At 37.4% G+C, this 16,501-nt stretch overlaps 1 protein-coding gene across 1 annotated transcript in view; it reads right to left on the bottom strand.

Moving 5' to 3' along the window:
* Window positions 1–16,047, bottom strand: part of LOC145657962 (eukaryotic translation initiation factor 4 gamma 3-like) — a 35,209-nt gene extending 19,162 nt beyond the window's left edge. Inside the window, exons 1-2 of the mRNA XM_081714842.1 lie at window positions 15,988–16,047; window positions 15,705–15,787 (exon numbers count right to left, since the gene is read on the bottom strand). Coding sequence (XP_081570968.1) covers window positions 15,705–15,787; window positions 15,988–16,047 — 143 coding nt within the window. The remainder of the gene's footprint in view (window positions 1–15,704; window positions 15,788–15,987) is intronic.
* Window positions 16,048–16,501: the final 454 nt, after the last annotated feature.

Raw genomic sequence — 16,501 nt, 5'->3', positions numbered from 1 at the left:
TTATATGTCATCGCTATTAGCCCACTATTATATAAAATTAAAAATGATCAGCAATTACAAGGTGTTCAAATGTTAGTTATGGAAAGATGGAAAATATCTGCGTACGCAGATGATGTGACGGTTTATGTCAAGAATCAAAATGAGTTTCATATAGTTAAGAGACACTTCGAAAAGTATGAAGTTGTGGCTGAAGCGAAATTAAATGAAAGTAAAAGTGAAGGGGTATGGATAGGAGCTGGACAACCTGTACCAATAAATGTAGAAATAAAAACTGAAATTAAAATATTAGGTTTGATGGTAGTAAATGGTAGATTTAGCGAATGGAATTGGGAGAAGAAGGAGTGTGAAATTAAACTAGAATTGGGAAAATGGAGGGTGTCAAACTATAAGACTAGAAAACAGGAGGTTAAGACCTTTGTTTTGTCAAAATTGTTGTTTTTGACTACGGTTTTCCCTCCGAATGAGAAATGTATTAAGAGGTTGAATAAAATGTGTGTTCGTTTTATTTGGGGAAATAACAGAGAAGTGACAGAACGGGAAATTATGTACAAGTCGAAAGATAAAGGCGGATTAGGGGGAGTTGAGTTAACTCGGAAATTAGAAAATGCCTTTTGCAAAATTGTAACGAAAGCTATATTTCGGAAAGCAATTTGGGTAGGAGATGTAAATCAGTGGAAAGAAAAGAGGCAAGTCAAGGAAACATGCTCCTTATTTTAAATTAGTATATGGAGATTTTTTGTTTAAATATAGGCATCTTAATATTGATTGGAATAAGTCCCCAAATAAAATGATAGGTAAAACAATACAAGACCGTGATTTTGGGGGAATGTCAATTATAAGGGTCTGACAGTGACAGAATGTGAAACCTGTGTTAAAAATGTGTGAAACCTCGGAAAATGTTCGAGATACTGCATGGCTTATATCTGTTGGAAGACTGCCTGTACGATGTATTGTCAAATGGAGTTGTTTTGTTACAACAAAGGAATGTCCGATGTATAATTGCATAGCCGATGAAACGATAGAACATTTATTACTGCAGTGCACAAGGACTATTGAAATTTGGGAGAAAATGAAAGGTATTGGGTTTAAATGGGATCGTAACAGGAAAAGTATTAGGTATGGAGTGTTTAATAAGAATTTGACTGAGAATGTGAAGGACAAATGTGACAAATTCGAAGATTTGGAAAACACGATGTAAGATGATTATTGAGCAATGTATAATACCTGCAGAAATAGTTTTTAAACAGATTGTATGTGAGTTAAAAAGGTTAAAGACGTTTGATATGAGAGGAAAAATTCCCTGGACTCTTTTGGACATATAAATGGATGATGTATACCTAATTTACAGATGTAAATTGTGTTGTTAATTATTAATGTATAGAGTGAAGGTAGTCTGTGTCCTCTGGTAGATATTGTTTGTGAGGTTTTTGTGATGGAGTGTTTGTATTGAATTGAATTGAATTTTCTTAATAAAGTCAATTTAAAAATGGAGAAAGGTGGTCCTAGAAACATTATTTATTTACGTGAGCTTCGAACGAGAGGGAGGGATACATAACTCCAAGATCTTTAACCGTTAGATAAGATGTGATTGGGAGACCATTGAGGTTCATTGAGTAATTAGAGAGTGGGGACCTAGCTGACTCTGGGCCTAATAGAAACACCTCTGAATGTCTCTGAATGTTAGAAATTAATTAAAAATACTAATGTAAATGTATTTACGACACATGCATTTAGGACATGTAAGTTTTTCAATCACAACAAAATATGTTGTTGTATTTTTTGCATTATGCTTACTACAGAATTAACAGTCAAAAGTTCAGTGACTTTGCATGCAGAGTTGTAACTCTGCTTATTACTAGAACTGTGGCTAGAATCAAAATCAGTGTCACTCCTAAATCCCCAATCAGCTAGTCGTGAAGTTAACATTCAAATAGAAAATAAAAATGCAGACTTCAGAATTAGTTAAATAGCTGAGGGAATAGAATAAATTATCCGTTGCTACCCCTGTCTTTTATCATCCCTCCATCCCTCCATCCCATGCCATCTTCCTCTATTATTTGCTTTTCTATTTTGTTCTGGTATCTCCTTATCTCTTTTTAAAAAAACATTGGCCAAAAGCAGCTACATCATTACCTGGTTTGGGAACTGCACCACCTTTGACCGCAAGACCCTCCAAAGAATAGTGAGAACAGCTGAGAAGATCATTGAGGTCTCTCTTCCCTCCATCACGAACATCTACCTAACACGCTGCATCCGGAAAGCCACCAACATTGTGAAAGACCCCACAAACCCCTCACATGAACTGTTCACCCTTTTGCCATCTGGAAGAAGGTACCGCAGCATCCAGTCCCGCACCTCCAGACTGTGCAACAGCTTCTTCCCAGAAGCCATTAGACTCCTGAACTCTGGCTAACTCCAATTCCAATTCAGATTCCAAAATGGGCACTTTTATACATGCTTATAGACAGTCACTCACACTCACACACACACACACACACACACACACACACACGTACATACATACATACATACATAAATACATATCTATACACACACTCACACATTGTTTTTCATTGGACTAGTGCTGAAGTCAAACGTCACACAGATAAACTATGCACTCCTGTTGCAGTCTTGCACATTATCCTACTTGCTGCTAGAGTACTGTACTAAACCAGCACTGTACTCTGAACTGTTCTGGCTGCTACTGGTGACTGCTATGTTCACTGTAGCATATCACTGATTGCTATGCACAACTCGCTTTACATATGCCCAGTACTGTGTACTGTACTAAATTGCACTGTCTACTCATTTTCTATTTTTTATTTGTCCTGTCCTGTGTTTATTATTGTTTATTTAATGTTTATTTAATGATATTTTGCACTATATTGGACTGTTTGCACTTGTGTAGCATGTTGTCTGTTGCACTGTTGTTTTCAGGTTGCACCATGGTCCTGGAGGAACATTGTCTCGTTTTTGTTGTGTACTTGTATATAGCTGAAATGACAATAAAACCTCTTGAAATTGAACTTGAACTTAAAGTCCCACCAGACAGGCCAAGCCCTACAGCCTTGTACTGGGCCGCAGGATCAAGCAGCGCCTGTGGGAAGCGCTCTTCTGTCCGACTCTGCGAGAGGAAGTGAAGCCTGATGGACAGTTCGACGTGACTGAGAGCTTCTCTACTCCAACTTTCAACAGCTTCGTGCCGCACTTTGAAGTGGACATGAGTGGAGAACCCATGCCTGAACAGCCTAAGAAGAAAAGCCGAAGACACTGACTTTATTATTATTATTGTGATTGTTATTGTCATCCTTGTTTGTATTACTACTATTATTCTTCTTATTATTGTGTTTGCTGTTATTAACTATTTATATTCTATATGTAGAGTTTCTGTATTGTTTAAAATTTGTTTAAGCTTTTCTTAATTTTAAATTTAGTCAATCAGTCTGTCCCTTGTAAAATAATTGTGTAATAGTTCATGAGATGTCATTGTAATAACATTTTAAAATTATTTTGCATTATAATAAATTTACTGTAAATAACAATAACTTTAAATGTTTAAGGTGTGGCATCTTAAATAAATTGATAGAACTGTACATCTTTTTTCTAACGTTACAATTTGAGTCTTAATTTACATCTCTTATCAGTGGAAGATGCACTTGCTCACACCTTTCCTTTAGATTCCTTTTGTACACACTACAGACTGTGACCATGAGATGCTTGAATGAAAATTGAACATTCACCCTTGTGTATGAGTGCCGAATGTTAGCTAATGCCTCATGATGAGCCTATCCTTGTTGAGTTATTTACTGAGATCATTCTCATAGCAAGTTCATTACACCTTGTGTACTTGTTGTAGTGCAGTGAGCAGTTTCAATCTTATTTACAATCTTAGTTATCAAAGACTCATTCCACCCAACCACAATACATCAGAGAGCTGTTTTGCATGTCAGTGCATCTTCACCTTGAACCACAAAGTTAAATAGCTTTTAGGCCTGGTTCAGGCTTCAGTTCTTACTTCACAGTATTCTCACTGCTGAGCTGAGTATAGAATTCATTTTGTGAAAATAAATGTTTTCCCTCAGAATAGGGAGACATATCTAGAGTTGTGGGGCACAGCAGAACCACTTCAAACTGGCTGTGTTTGAGTGCTGTCATATAGATTAGGTCTAGTGGAGCTCATTTGATGGTGCAGATAAGAAATTTGGGTAACATTACTGAAGGGCACTGTTCAGAGTGCTAGATGACTCCCACATAAGCCCTTAATGACAATTGACATAAACATACTTGAACATTTATAAATGCTTATGCCAACAAGCATCAGCTGACATTAAAAGCTGCTTTTGACATCTTTGATATCAAGTTAACCTAACTAAATCTAGTGGCACATTTTTGGTAAGATTAGGAGATGTAATAACACTAGGTGGGGAGAAATTACATCACACATTATAACAACTGACTTTGCAGTTATGTGTTTGTTTGTTTTTTTTAACTAAAATTAAATTACATTTTAACAAAATGTTTAATTAATAAAATCTTTTATTCTTTAATCCTTTAATGAACCATCATGTTCTTCAGGTCAGTGAAGACCTGCCAAAAATACTGCGGGTCATTGTTAATCTGCAGCATCTTGCCACTCATGCGGTTAGCAATGTCCAGGGATCGGGCCCAGAAGGCCCCTTTGTTTTCCTCCACCAGGAAAGCTTTGGCTGGGTAGCTGATCTCCTCACACATGTAGGAGCAAGACACGTACAAGCATGTGAGCAGCACGGCCTGCAGCTCCTCCTTGGCGGCCACCTCAGCTGAAATGATGTCACGGCACAGCATGAAGAGAAAGACCACGGTGCCTGGAATGAGGAAGCTTTGCTTCTGCCATTCTGTCAGTGTCACGTAGCGGTCCACAATGCGCAGCCCTCCGGAGCCCAATGCAGCCCAATGCGCGGACCCTCCGGAGAACGTCTAAGGGGTACACAAGAGTTTAATTCTTATAAATTTTTTCAAGGGCAATTATGGAAACAACCCTCCTTTTTTTCCATATTGTTCTTTGTAGTTTCCACCATTATGCTCAAATTACACATGACATTATAAAAGCTAGTCACCTATGAACCTATGGAAAGTCGATCAGCCCCCGTTTAAAAATGGTAAGCTTTTACTGTCACGGTAATAACATCACGCACACGCACACATAATGCTTCGACTGTCATGCACTTTAAATATCTTCTGAACGTTATGGAGGGTGTGCATAGTTACCAGTTCCCTTCATGCAAAAGGGTTGTCTTAGGTTACTGTAAAGACTAATGCGTATTTGGAATCCTTTCTTTTGCTGAGATGTTACTTGCTCACATGATACTCAAAAATGAGCACAATCATTGAAATACGGATATCATTGCATACAGGGGTGCCTAGCCAGTCATGAATAACGGAATATAAAAGGCTGAACAATCTACTATAAGCAATTGCATATTTCATTAGGTTTTTTTTTTAATAAGCTGTAGTAATTTCAGGAGCTCAGGCAGGGGAATATTTATATTCCCCTAAAAAGTTGAGGGTGGAATTACCTGTCAATAAACAAAGTACAGAATAGAAAAGCAAAACTATTCTGTTGCATCGTCTTTGAAATGACTCTGCAAGGAAAATGTTGATATGAATAAATGCTTGCATTCCTTTCTGATACAAGTCAAAAAATATCTTTAAAGTGGCTCAAACATAAGAACTATGGGCATTCCTTCACAAACATATACAAACCAATGAAAAAATCTCCCCTAATATGTGTATATACACAAGTGTCTGTGGGAGCCCCAAAGCTATATTATGCATTCGAATAACAAAATATATATCACAGTCCCTACAAAAAATGAAAGTAAAAAAGCAAACAAACAACAAAAAGGGGAAAATCATAAATGAAAATATCCCAAAAATAATTTACTAATGTCATGTTTGTAAGCAGCCGTGCTTTCCTGCTTCCTAAAATGGTGACATATTTTAGGTACTCAGGCCACTGGAAACAAAAATATACACAGCAGTTCTTCCACACATTTAGAGGAACCTGATTTTTTTGTTAGATAAATATGTCGGTTATGACCGTTAAAAAGACCTGAACCAAAAAAATGTTTGGATTTTTATTCGCTGTCACCTTTCATCACGGGCAACATAAAAATTCACACTACTGCAATATCGCTAACATGTTACTGGCATAGGAATAAGACAACTGAGCACAGAGAGAAACCCAGTGTTATGATTACAGTTGACATTGGAACTAGCTAGATAGCTCATATTAAGACACTTCTTTGGAGAACACGTGCTAAAGTGTTTTCCCCACAATCTATATGCATAATTTATTTGCCAACTGTGACCAGAGAGAGAACATACCTTACTCACAGCCTAAGACATGCATGGATTTTGATGAGGACCGCATATGCCTGGGATCAATTCAAACACGTCATGACGATGATATAAAACCTGATGAAACAAGCTTGACAAGCAGCAGTTCCGTTTTTCCGTGAAAGTATCAGGCACAGATGAAGACGTTTCTATGGTTATCTCAGTTTTATAAATATTAGTCTATAGAGTTGGGCTTAGTACGTGAATAAAAGATGGAATTAAACATGCATAAATTACGGTGTCCTGGAAAACCCATCGTGCTGCAAATACACAAAGCATATTCATCAAAGTGGTAACACACTTTAGAAATGCGGTGCAAATTCAGAAAATGCATACAACTTCAGGAACAAATCCTGTCACAACACAACGGTAGTGCTGTTTCCGGAGGACACGGAAAGGGGTGGACTTCTATGAGATTAGCGTGAAGTCTATTGGAAGTAGTGACAACTGAGTAAAAAGGGTTGTTTTTTTTCCAGTTACCACGGTGTTATCAAGGATAGGTATGTGATACAGAATGGAAGACTGACCTATTCATGCTCTGCATTCTTGCATATTTTATATTTTATAACATGCCTTAACATGGGATGGAAATCCCATTTAACACAATATGCACTGTTTTACAGTCAGAGTGAAATAAGTAACATTCTCCTTTTAATATATATATTTTAAATGTTAAAATTCTTAACTATATCAGTGTTTTAGTTAGCTGCAAAAATGCCCCCATATTGAAATTTGTATTTCTAATGTCACAAGAACACTTTACTGACCTATCTCTGCCTATTCAGCCTATAGAGGTTTAGCACACCCACTTAAATTGCCTTTCTCAGGCATTTCAGCTCTGAGTACCTTTTGAATGAAGCACAATACAGGGCAGCCAATCATAAAGGAGCTCATTTATCTTACATCCGTCTTAAAGGTGCAGTAGCAACAGGTGCCTGTTGAATTCCAAGTGATATATATATAGAGGTTGGAAATTGGTTGTGTAAAAAAAAAAAAAACAGGCTGAAAACGAGTCATTTCTGCTCTGTGAATTGGGAGAAAGGGAGTGTGTGGAAGCCCAACCCCCGTCATATAGGTTTGCTTCTAACAGTACCATTACCATCACCCACTCTGGTGCACTAGTTTGAGTGTATTAGAACTAGTAGCAATGCTGAAGCATTACATGTATCTATAACAAATATTCTGACCATGATGAAGTGATAGGTTGGTTAAGGCAAACTGTGTATGCAATACATGTTGCTTAGGTCACTTGCTCTAATTGTACACAACTCTAAATCTACACAACTGTACATTAGTTAAAGTCTACACAGTGTCAGTCATGTGAAGTACAACTGAGAGTTCCCCTGTTGTATTCTTCCAATGCACATTTTCACAATCAAGTTCTGCGTAAGTGGGGGCAAAATAATATGAGCTTCACATCAAAGAACATTTTAAACAAATGGACTGATGACTATATGGCTTACCCAGTATAGCGAGAGTTCTATATACACTCCAATTAAAACTGACATTCTATACTTGACCTGGTATTTACCGTTTCATCTATATTCTAATGTTAAAGAGCATAAAGCTAAAACACCAATACAATGTCATTGTCTAGTCCATTATGAACTGCCAGTTATATGTATGCTAGACATGTTTATAACAAAAGTGCTGAGAGTTTAACATTAAAGGACCCCAGTAGAACTAGACTACCTATTTGGTTAGGGCTGAAATTAAATCCAGCAGGAGCTTAGATTGTAGGTACATTTTGCAACTCTGCTACTACAACAGCACTTTGTCAGTGTCTTAAGACTGCATATTTACATGCAATGGGTCATAATGTAGTTACGAATATTCCAGATATTCAACAGAATGTTTAAGAACTGCACATCCTGATGAACAAAATGCAGAACAAAAACACACAATTCAAAAATACTCACCATTACTCACACAATACTCACCATTCAAAAACAGACACCTGTGCCAAAGTAGTGAAACACATAAGAATATTGATTGTGTAAAATGTAAAGAGGAAGTCGCACCGTTAAAAGTCCCCTGAGTTATTGTGAGTTCCACAGCGGTGTGGTAGTCTATAAGCCTATAAAGGGAAGGAAACAGTGAGGTGCACAGACTAAAGAGGCATCTTAATGATAGCGTGCTTTTTGAAATGAAGAAAAACTGAGACTTATGTCTGAAATTTTTTAGGCCACTGCCTAGCCACTAAACACTTGCAAACAACTGTACCCTGTTTTAGCTGAATTTAAAAGAGCAACTTCAAAAATATATATTCTTAAATTAGAAGAGTTCAGATATCTGTTCCTCTACCAGCAGTGGTCATCATTTTTGTTTTTAAACCCGCTCATTAGGGGTATAATACTACGAGTGCTGTACCTCAATAAGAATACTTCAGACTGTATCTTGAAACCATAATATTGAGATTACATTAGATAGTAGGCTGATGTTCTTACATGACTTTGCACTTCAGTTAAAAAAAATAAAAATACAAAGAGAATCTACATGCCAAGCCATATCCCTCAACGATGAATGAGGGAGAATGGGCAGACAAAGTTACAATGTTCCATATGTATGAAAATTGTACATTATAAATTTTGAGATCGGTGCCCTGTAAATAATATCATTGGACAAAAAGAATAAGATTTAGCATTATCTAATTCAAATCTAGAGCTGAGGAATAGTGCTATATTACGCACAGTGATTCTTGTAGTTGGTCTGATGCTTCTTTATAGTGAAGTGCCTGGTGCTTCTATGTAGAACCTGAATAAAGGAAAACATAGACCAAGACTTTATTAAGACTAAAACAATGAAACAGCATATTGGCCATCTCTTGGGTCCCTTGCAATTCTCACTAGGCTGGATGTCATGACATAGATGTAAAATCTAATAATACTAAGAACTTAAAGGATTCATTTAAATTAAAATAAAAAACTTAAAAATTACATGCTAGTACACCTGCTTCATTATGACTAGTGGAGATGAGAAAAGGAAAAGCACAGTTCATGTTGTGGTTAGTAAACTTCCTGTGCCTAAAACAAAAATAAATCCAAAGAAGCAGTGCAATCACTTACACAGATCTTCAGGAAAAAGAAGATACCCCCCCCCCCCTTTACATTTGTAAGGATATTTTAATGCACATATTGCAACAACCGACATTCAAGTTGCTGATTTTTTGATGATCTCATCTGTTTTTATGAAGGAAAACATAGGAAGATACAGTAATCAGCAACAGAAAAACATCTGCCTAAAAGTGAGTTTATATCTGTTCTTCTAACTTCATGACAGACTGCATTTAATATATTTAAATACAAATGAAAACTACAAAGCACTGCAACCTTTAAGTCTGCTTTGCTGAGAACTTACCCATCTATGGTGTCTGCTTTATAAAAACTGACCAGAACCATTTCTTGGTCTCAACATGCAAATGCAGTGATTTCCCTGATGCATGAGTGTGGAGTACTTTCTCTGTACAAGCGTACTGCCCCTGCAAGGTCTGGTGAAGTCTTTCATACAGTAAAAGAATATTGTAAAAGGATATTGATGAACCATGTAAATGTATTTATTTCTCTTATATTTATTTTTATTAGTGAAAGAAAGAAGGTGCACTAACCAGTGGAGGCTGCTAAAAAAATGTACTGCGTATGACTGTTGTCATTTTCTGCAATCATTCCAATACAACCTAACACATACTACTAGGGGTCTGTGAAAGAGCCAATCATTATTTAATTTGCATTAAAAATCAACAGAATAATAAAAGACAATTATCTCTAGTTGCAGCTCTAATTTGTTCTGATAGAAGGGACAGTATGCATAATTAGAAAAATATTTGAATCTTTTGTTTACTGCAAAAGATGGCTTGCATTTTAAAAGTTAATGCAATGGCCTTTTATTATCTAGCTATACATTGGGTATCAAAAATTACACATTACAACTGCTTAAACTTCATAACTGAAAAGCGAGCTCAACGTAGCTCAGTTCGCCAGAACCGCCACTAAAACACACAGCTGGTTAGCTAGCTAGCTAACGTTCACAAGCTACTAGCTAAACAAGATAGCGAGCTAACAATTACCGAACGCTCGCCACTTCAATTCACTAGAACCACTAAACCACCAGGTTAGCTAGAGAACTAAGTTAACGTTAGCTAAACGTTAACTAGCACTATCTATTAGTCACTATCTTAACTAATTCATTGGTACTATAAATGAAAAACTAACACAAAATACACAGTACACAACTTGACTAGCTAGCTACGCGGCCACCTCAGGAAGCTCCACAGTAAAGGGCAGTTCACCAAAGTTCTCTTGGGTGGATCAATGAAGCGCCATTAGGCTTCAGATTCAGGACGCTGATTGGCTACATTTATGCTGCTCTGCGCGTGTCTGGTGTCAGCAAGTGACCAATTGTAAGTAGCAAGTGAAAGTGCACAAAGTTTCACACAATGTTTAGCATGACTAACGACTAAACATTAAAAAATAAAATGAAATAAAAATTATATATATATATATATATATATATATATATATATATATATATATATATATATATATATATATATAAAAGCTGTATACGATCAATATTCAATTTTTATGTTAACTGTGTGTGTTAATATTAGGCTAGTAATATCCTGTGGTTTAGTCTACTATCTAGCAGGCTTTCGAATCCTCTTAAATGATCATTTAAGATGGGACGAGGCACGATGAAACAGTTTTATTTCTCTTACTAACACGCAACACATACGACAACCTCACAACTCAAACACCAACAACACGCACTACAACACAGGAGACATATATACACACAAGATGATTACACCTAACACAGAACAGGTGAACGACACGAGAGGGCGTGGCCACAGAGACGAACACACACGAAAACATTTGAGGAGGGGGCGGGGCCGTGACGTGCCAACAGGTTACTACTGGGATAACTCTAAAGGTAAAGTGAAATGATCTATCTGTATATTGATGCTTTAATCAGTCCAGTGGAAACTGGTTTTGTGTACATTTAAATAAGATAAACATTCAATTTGCCAGTGTTTTATTTCCAGGACATATTGTAGCTATGTATACGTTTGAAATTTTGACTCATTCTGCAGGGCCTTATGATTGGTTTAATGCTATTCTAGAATGTTTACCAGCATTCAGCAGAATATTGGTAACAGCAACCAACTGTAAACAAAACATCAGGCAATTTTCAACAAGATATCAATCGTGGTTTCAGAACTTTGCTACAAAAACATTCTTCTAAAACCATCTTCAGAAATGGTAATGTTTTTCTTAGGATACAGAACTTTTGATGTAGGTTAATGATTTAAAGTGTGACAGCATGAAAAAATTTTAAAATGTTCTTTGGTTCATGAGCCTAAGAAGTGATGTTTAATCTGTTGTCTCAGAACAATAGGAAACGTACCTCTACAGGTCCATGTGGCCTCCGAAGGGACATAATACCTTCAGAGCGACTGAGGGATTACTTGGTGGGGGGAGTTTTAGCATCAACATGTAAAGGTACTGAGAATGTAGGCACAGAGTTCTCAGTACAGGTGCTTAGCTCCAGACTGGACCACACTTACAGCTGCACCTCCAAGTCCATGAAAACTCCTCAGATGAGGGTGGGCCCTAAGCCTGTCTCTGAGACGCTTGTGTCTGACTGCAACAGTGGGCAGCTAAGCAAGGACGAACCCCTGCTGATCCACGGTCACAGAGAGCAGGACTACCAGAAAATTTACAACTCTGTGGTGGAGCCTATGCTCAGAAGTTCCTCCGGTCAGGCCAAGCCCTACAGCCTGGAACTGGGCCGCAGGATCAAGCAGCGCCTGTGGGAGGCGCTCCACTGTCCGACTCTGCACGAGGAAGTGAAGCCTGATGGACAGTTCCACGTGACTGAAAGCTTCTCCACTCCAGTTTTCAACAGCTTCGTGCCGCACTTTGAAGTGGACATAAGTGAAGAACCCATGCCTGAACAGCCTAAGAAGAAAAGGCGAAGATACTGACTTTATTATTATTATTGTGATTGTTATTGTCATCCTTGTTTGTATTTTTACTATTATTCTTATTATTCTTGTTCTATCAATATCTATATTATTGTTGTTGTGATTATTATTATTATTGTGATTATTATTATTATTGTGATTGTTGTTATTAACTTTTTATATTCTATATGTAGAGTTTCTGTATTGTTTAAAATTTGTTTAAGCTTTTCTTAATTTTAAATTTAGTCATTTAGTCTGTCCCTTGTTAAATAATTGTGTAATAGTTCATGACATGTCATTGTAATAATATTTTTTAATTATTTTGCATTATAATAAATTTATTGTAAATAACAATAACTTTACATGTTTAAGGTGTGGCATTTTAAATAAATTGTTAGAACTGTACATCTTTTTTCTAATGTTACAATTCGAGTCTTAATTTACATCTCTTATCAGTGGAGGATGTACTTGCTCACACCTTTACTTTAGATTCCTTTTGTACACACTTCAGACTGTGACCTCGAGGTTCTTGAATGAATGTTGAACATTCACACTTGTGTATGAGTGCTGACTGTTAGCTAATGCATCATGATGAGCCTATCCTTTTTGAGTTACTTACTGAGATCATTCTCATAGCAAGTTCATTACACCTTGTGTACTCGTTGTAGTGCGGTGAGCAGTTTCAATCTTAGTTACAATCTTAGTTATCAAAGACTCACTCCACCGACCAAAGCCTCTTCTCTTAGACAACATGACAAAACCATCGCAGCTTGAGAGCAAAAATCGAGCCTCTTAAGAGGTGTTATGTTCCACAGGCAGATTGACATCTTAATGCGGTTCACATGAACTCAATTTTCTTTGCATACATGTATATTGCACTTGTAATGTTTCTGATATTTCAGCCTTTCATTTCTCTCTTTACATGACAACACTGTAGACATTTCTTCCAAAAGCACTGAATGTTATTCTGAACAGTTATAGCTTTTCTCCATTCATGTACACAAAGTCCAGTATGTATCGAAATGTCATCAAAAGAGATATCTGTTGGTAGCTGAACATCTCCAACTTGTACAATGTGATGTTTCTTCTTTGTGTCAAATGAACTTAAATATTGAAACATCCAAAAAATACTGGTGTTTGGACCAATGGAAGTACTTTCATGTTACCTCTGATAGCTCATTTGGTACAGCAGAGAACTGCAGAAGTTAAGACTGTAATCCTTGGTCTGCCCGTTCAAATGCGGCTCGAAGGAAGTTTGTGTTTTCACCTAAAATCTTCCATTTTACATGAGCCAAAGAAGAGGACTTTCCAGGACCTGGAATCGAATCAGCCGCAGCGGTCAGACCGCTGAATCCTAGCCACAAGACCACCAGGAACAAAGCTGCATGTTTCTCCTGACACAAACATTTTTCAAAGTCTGCAGTCCTACTATACTGATGACATTTGGATGCATACTGGACTGGGTATGCATGAGAGGAAACGGGCCATTAAGCGAGTTATTCATCTTTCTTTTTGTTTTACAAAAAAGATGAAGTTTGTAAGTCAGGAATTTTTTTACCCTCTGGAATCACTCAAGAAAAGTGGGAATGCTAGTGTCACTAAAACATGGAAAGAGCCATTATTGGCATTTCTTGTACACACAGGGACAAATCTTCAGGCAGAAATAAAGGGGTTAGGTGCTGTTGGCATGATAACTTCAGAGTATCCTTCCTACTTTAAAAAATCAACACTTCTGAGCCTATCCTTTTTGAGTTGATTACTGAGATCATTCTCATAGCAAGTTCATTACACCTTGTGCACTTATTGTAGTGCGGTGAGCAGTTTCTATATTAGAGCAGACTTATTCAAGTCATAGAATCCATTTACACTTGAATGAAAGTTGAACATTAACACTCGTGCACGTGTGTCGACTATTAGCTAATGCATAAGGGAAGTCATTTCGGAACAAACCTGTGAGGCAACTGTCTTTCAGGCAAAGTGTCTGTATCCAGGCAAGGACATGTGCATGTTCAATTCCTTGCCCTGTACTTCATTATCTGCAGTTTACTGAGAAAGACCAGACAGCAGTTGAATACCTTTGGTTGTTGTCTGCTACCTCGTCTCTGTCTCTCTCTGTGTTCGTATGATAGGCACCACTGCATGCCACGCACCAGGCCGCCTTTCTTGTGAGGGTGTCTCTCATGACATCTATGGAGTGCATAATTGAAGACAAGGTAAAAGGATTCCCTTAGGATCTGAATACATTTGGTTTTTGTCTGGTACATCGTCTCTGTCTCTCTTTGTGTTAAATGGAGCCTGCTCAGATGATGGTGTTGACAGCTTCTAGGATTTTCACTAGATCCAAAGCAGTGTGAAACCAGTTTTTACATTTAAATGTTTTAACCTGGTTTTGTTCACAAAATAAGAAACAATACACATTATAAATGTTGGGTAGCTACATATTTATACTTCTTGTACAAACTAAGAAAATAATAGAACACTAATTTAGTTGTTTGACATATTGACACCTGAGCAAGACATGAGTGAGGGATAAAAAGGCAGCAGGATATTAGTCACACAAAGCACTGCCAAAAAGGTTTAAAAACACAGATGTGGGGAAGCCCATGAAGTCCACTATATGTCTTTGCTGTTACTGTAAAAAGGCCAGTTGAAATATGACCACAGACAGTTATGGACTGTAATTAATATGAAACTACATGATGATATTGGAGCTATATAACTTACTTCTTTAATATAGTATTCTCTAAAATAATGTAAATACATTGAATATATGAATAAAAGTGTAGTAAAATCATCCAGTGTTGTACTATATTATTTTCAAAGCAGGACCTTAGGTACTTATAGCCAAGGAACTGTGTCAAATCAATTTGCCCTATTACGATTGAACATTTACTATTACTATTACAATTGTAACATGAATAATGTGATACAAATAGAGCTAATGAAGTACAAACTCATATAACTCACAAGCAGCTGCTACATTGTTAAAAGTTATAAATGTCAATTAATTATTCATATTGTTGTTTGTGGGGAATTCAGTAGGTTGACTAATTCATGCAACTCTCAAAGTATCTGCATAACCTGAACCATACATTATGAACACATCCATTAAAATAAAGTTGAATTCATGGAAAGATTAGGCAAGGAATGAAAGGAAGAATTAAGTAGGTCCAGCAACTAAGGGAATCCTCTCACCTTGTCGTCAACTGCACACTTCTTAGGGGTCACAAGAGATGCTCTCACTGGAAAGCAGTCCTGGTGCGTAACATGTGGCGGTTCCTGCCATGCGAACACAGAGAGAGACAGAGACGAGGTACAAGAAAAAAAAAACAAATGTATTCAGCTGCTAACAGAATCCTCTCACTTGTCTTCAATCGTGTACTCCGCAGCTGTCACGAGAGATGTCTTCACTGGAAAGTTGTCCTGTTGTCTAGGCTCTGCCGTATCCTGCGGTACGAACACAAAGAGAGACGGGGACAAGGTATCAGAAAATAATCAAATGTATTCAGCTGCTAAGGGAATCCTCTCACCTAGTCTTCAATCATGCACCCTGGAGGTATCACAAGAGACATCCTCAATGGAAAAGCATCCTGGTGCATAGCATACAGTAGCCACATCTCATTGACAAGATGTCACAGCCCCTGGACCTGCCCCACGACTGTCCGCTTGCTTGTGTTCTTAACCCAGCCAACCAGGCTGAGAGTCATTTCCGCTCGGTGAACTGGGAGAAAGGGACAGTGTGTGGAAGCCCAACCCCCGTCATATAGGTTTGCTTCTAACAGTACCATTACCATCACCCACTCTGGTGCACAAGTTTGAGTGTATTAGAACTAGTAGCACTGCTGAAGCATTACATGTATCTATAGCAAATATCTATAGCAAATATTCTGACCATGATGAAGTGATAGGTTGGTTAAGGCAAACTGAGAATGCAATACATGTTGCTTAGGTCACTTGCTCTAATTGTACACAACTGTAAATCTACACAACTGTACATTAGTTAAAGTCTACACAGTGTCAGTGATGTGAAGTACAACTGAGAGTTCCCCTGTTGTATTCTTCCAACAGACATTTTCACAGTCAAGTTCTGCGTAAGTGGGGGAAAAATAATATGAGCTTCACATCAAAGAACATTTTAAACAAATGGACTGATGACTGTAT

The sequence above is a fragment of the Electrophorus electricus genome, chromosome 5 (assembly GCF_041902795.1).
Source record: "Electrophorus electricus isolate QZ-2024a chromosome 5, ASM4190279v1, whole genome shotgun sequence".
Classification (NCBI taxonomy): domain Eukaryota; kingdom Metazoa; phylum Chordata; class Actinopteri; order Gymnotiformes; family Gymnotidae; genus Electrophorus; species Electrophorus electricus.
This window is presented reverse-complemented; position numbering and strand designations above follow the sequence as displayed.